Source organism: Sinocyclocheilus anshuiensis, unplaced genomic scaffold, assembly GCF_001515605.1.
Source record: "Sinocyclocheilus anshuiensis isolate Anshui unplaced genomic scaffold, SAMN03320099.WGS_v1.1 scaffold200, whole genome shotgun sequence".
Lineage (NCBI taxonomy): Eukaryota > Metazoa > Chordata > Actinopteri > Cypriniformes > Cyprinidae > Sinocyclocheilus > Sinocyclocheilus anshuiensis.
Window position 1 is genome coordinate 1475439 of NW_015558595.1, and position 2975 is coordinate 1478413.

General features: G+C 35.2%; 1 protein-coding gene across 7 annotated transcripts in view; it reads right to left on the bottom strand.

Moving 5' to 3' along the window:
* LOC107680031 (neuron navigator 3) overlaps positions 1 to 2975 on the bottom strand; it is a 152201-nt gene that overhangs the window by 85021 nt on the left and 64205 nt on the right. For all 7 annotated transcript variants that reach the window (XM_016475788.1, XM_016475785.1, XM_016475787.1 and 4 more), the window contains exon 5: positions 1121 to 1304. In XM_016475788.1, the coding sequence (XP_016331274.1) occupies positions 1121 to 1304 (184 nt within the window). The remainder of the gene's footprint in view (positions 1 to 1120; positions 1305 to 2975) is intronic.

Here is a 2975-nt window from a genome sequence, read left to right on the forward strand (position 1 = left end):
ATGTATTCTTGAGTCTATAAGGTAACAATAATATAATAAGATAACTTTGTTTGAAATGGGTTTGGCTAAAAGAAAATTTTGGTTTCGTCTGTACTACTAGGTACTTATACTATATTGACTGGGTTAAATAGAATTGCATTTCTAAAAAGAGACTAAAATAAAATTTTCATTGACTAAAACTAGACTAAATGTCATCAGTTTTCGTCGACTAAAACTAGATTAAAATGTCATCAGTTTTCGTCGACTAAAACTAGACGAAAATAGTCATGGATAATTCTGACTAAAATAAGACTAAAATGCTCGGACTTTTTTAGTTGACTAAAACTTGACTAGACTAAAAAGAGTATGAACGTGACTAAAACTAATAAAAACTAAAATGACAGCTTAACACAAAGACTAGACTAAAACTAAAATTAAAACAGGCCGCCAAAAACAACACTAGTATATATGCCATGTATTTATATGTTAATGATAGATATGTTGTGTACTTGTCAATAAACACTTGTGATGTCGCCAAAAGGTAGAGTTTTTGTGATTTTGTCAGGTTTAGCTTACTTCTGGGTGCAAATTTGTCTCCAAAATATGGTAGGTACACACATTCACTGTTCTCTTATTCTGTCTTACTATATCTACAGTACATCTATATCTATATGGTTCCAAAAAAGATTTTATATATATATATATATATATATATATATATATATAAAAGTATTCAGACCCCCTTAAATTTTTCACATTTTTGTGCATTCATAATGCAATGCTAGACGTCTCAACAAAACGAGAAAACATCTTTATGATCTGTACTTTGGTGCTCCAAGTTTGGGTGGGGTCAGAGGAGGGCCATGCGACACGATCCATGAGGTCTGTTTTCATTTACTATATTACCTTTGTTTAACTGACGAAAGAGAAAGCATGGACTGTGAAATGACATATGGTTTGGATGTTAAGACAGTAGAATATACTGCTTACAATGTCTTACAAAGTCTTACAAGGTCTATCAACAAGAGTGCAAATCTCTTTCTCTCACTCGCTCTCTCTCTTTAGCCATTTATTTAATGATTAAAGATGCAGAAGTCAAATGGAGGAGCAACAGCAATAGAGATCATAAGACATATCCTACCTGGACTGCATGTCTTGTGTTTTGTGCTGGCTCGCTGGCACCGCCCCTGTGGTCTGATGTGTGACGTGCTGCTGAAGCTCCACTAATGACTGCAGGTACTGCTGCTGGTGCTGCTGTTGCTGCTTGTAGCGGGACAGGATGAAGAACAGACCCAGGATGCTCTTCAGATTCCCATTACACACCTCTGAAGATCAAACACACCAGATTTAGAAAATACCACAGGAAGAGCTCTTTAATCCTGCATTACATTGATGTGCTAAACCTTAAATACAGCATGTTTTTAGTACAGCATCAAGTGAGAAGAAACTGTTGTTGTGTCACATGGCAGTTATCTTCATCATAGGGAAGTTCAAGTTTTGTTTACAAGAAGCTGAAAATATGGGGCAGATAAGTTCTGCTCTGAATGAGGAAGTGATATCCTGTATGACAATATGCGACTGTCTGGAGAATCCAAGTTTAGCACGGTCATTTGACTGTCTGGAGTCTTGTGCATCATAAATTAGATGTTAACATTAATAAACAGTCACTGAAACAATTGACTTTTGAGACCTTTTACGAGGATATGCTGATTCAATAAGTAAAACTTTGAAGTGGCGGGTGGAGTTTAGAAGCCCAAATGCTATTATCCTGATTCAGAGACGATGCAAATGAGGTGTCCTATGAGGAATGCTTTTCAAACTTTCTTCCGAAATTGCAGTTGTGAGTTTGAATAAGTGCCAACACACCGTTGCTCTGATCACAGAGATAAAGGATTGAGGATGAAGGCGAAGGCATCGATTGTCTGCGCTACACCTGCCAGCGACGCTTTACTCTCTTGTGCCCATTTATGAAATGGCCTTCATTCATACTCACACACTGCTAATGGCTGGCGCTGAAAGCGACTGAAAGATGGTGGTGCTGAGGCAGCGCTAAAGAGAAGAATCTGGCTTCATTCTGACAGCCCGCCTGTTTGTTCTGCCCATCAGCAATGTTTGGGGTTATTAATCTCCCCCCGGTTCAATTTGGGATCGTGCAGAGCTGTAATTTGTATTCTACATAATAAAGCAATCAGATGATATGTTTCAGTTGAACATATTTTCTGGGTCAGGCAACAGAAATCTGGCACTATTTGGTGTCATTGCACTTTAGATCAATATGGAAAATGCGAGGCGCAATAATGTTTTTAACTGTTTATTCAGGCTAATTTGTAAATACGTTTTGTATGTTTGCATAAATGGAGGGAATTAGTCTTTATCTTCACAATTGCTCCGTGAAACAGCATATGGAGTGCATTTGTATTTTGGCAAAGGCTATGTTGATTCACATTAAGCTATAACTCCCTATGATTTCCACAAACACCAGTGTATTCCGTTATAGAAAATAACAGTTACTAGCATTAGTACTACTGTAAAATCATAATAAATGATTATGGCATTTACTTCAAAGAAGGAATCTTTAGAATGTTTCTATAAAATCTAAATTTGTTTTTTCATGAAAGTGCAGTTATAGTTTAGGTTACAGTTGTATTACAGTTTAGTTACAATTTTATTCATCAAAGAAAACTGAAAAAAAGTATCATGGTTTCCATAAAAATATTAAGCAGCACAACTGTTTTCAACATTGATAATAATAAGAAACTTATTATGATACTTTTGCCATCAAACAAACAAAATAAAATAAATAAGTCAATAAATAATAAAAGAAAAAAAATTATTTTAAATTGCAATAATATTAATATTATTAATATAAATTATTATTAAATTCAGTCTGGGTAAGCATAAGAAAGTGTTAAAAATAAATCTGTCTATTGACAGACAGACAGACAGACAGACAGACAGACAGAGAGAGAGAGAGAGATAGATAGATAGATAGATAG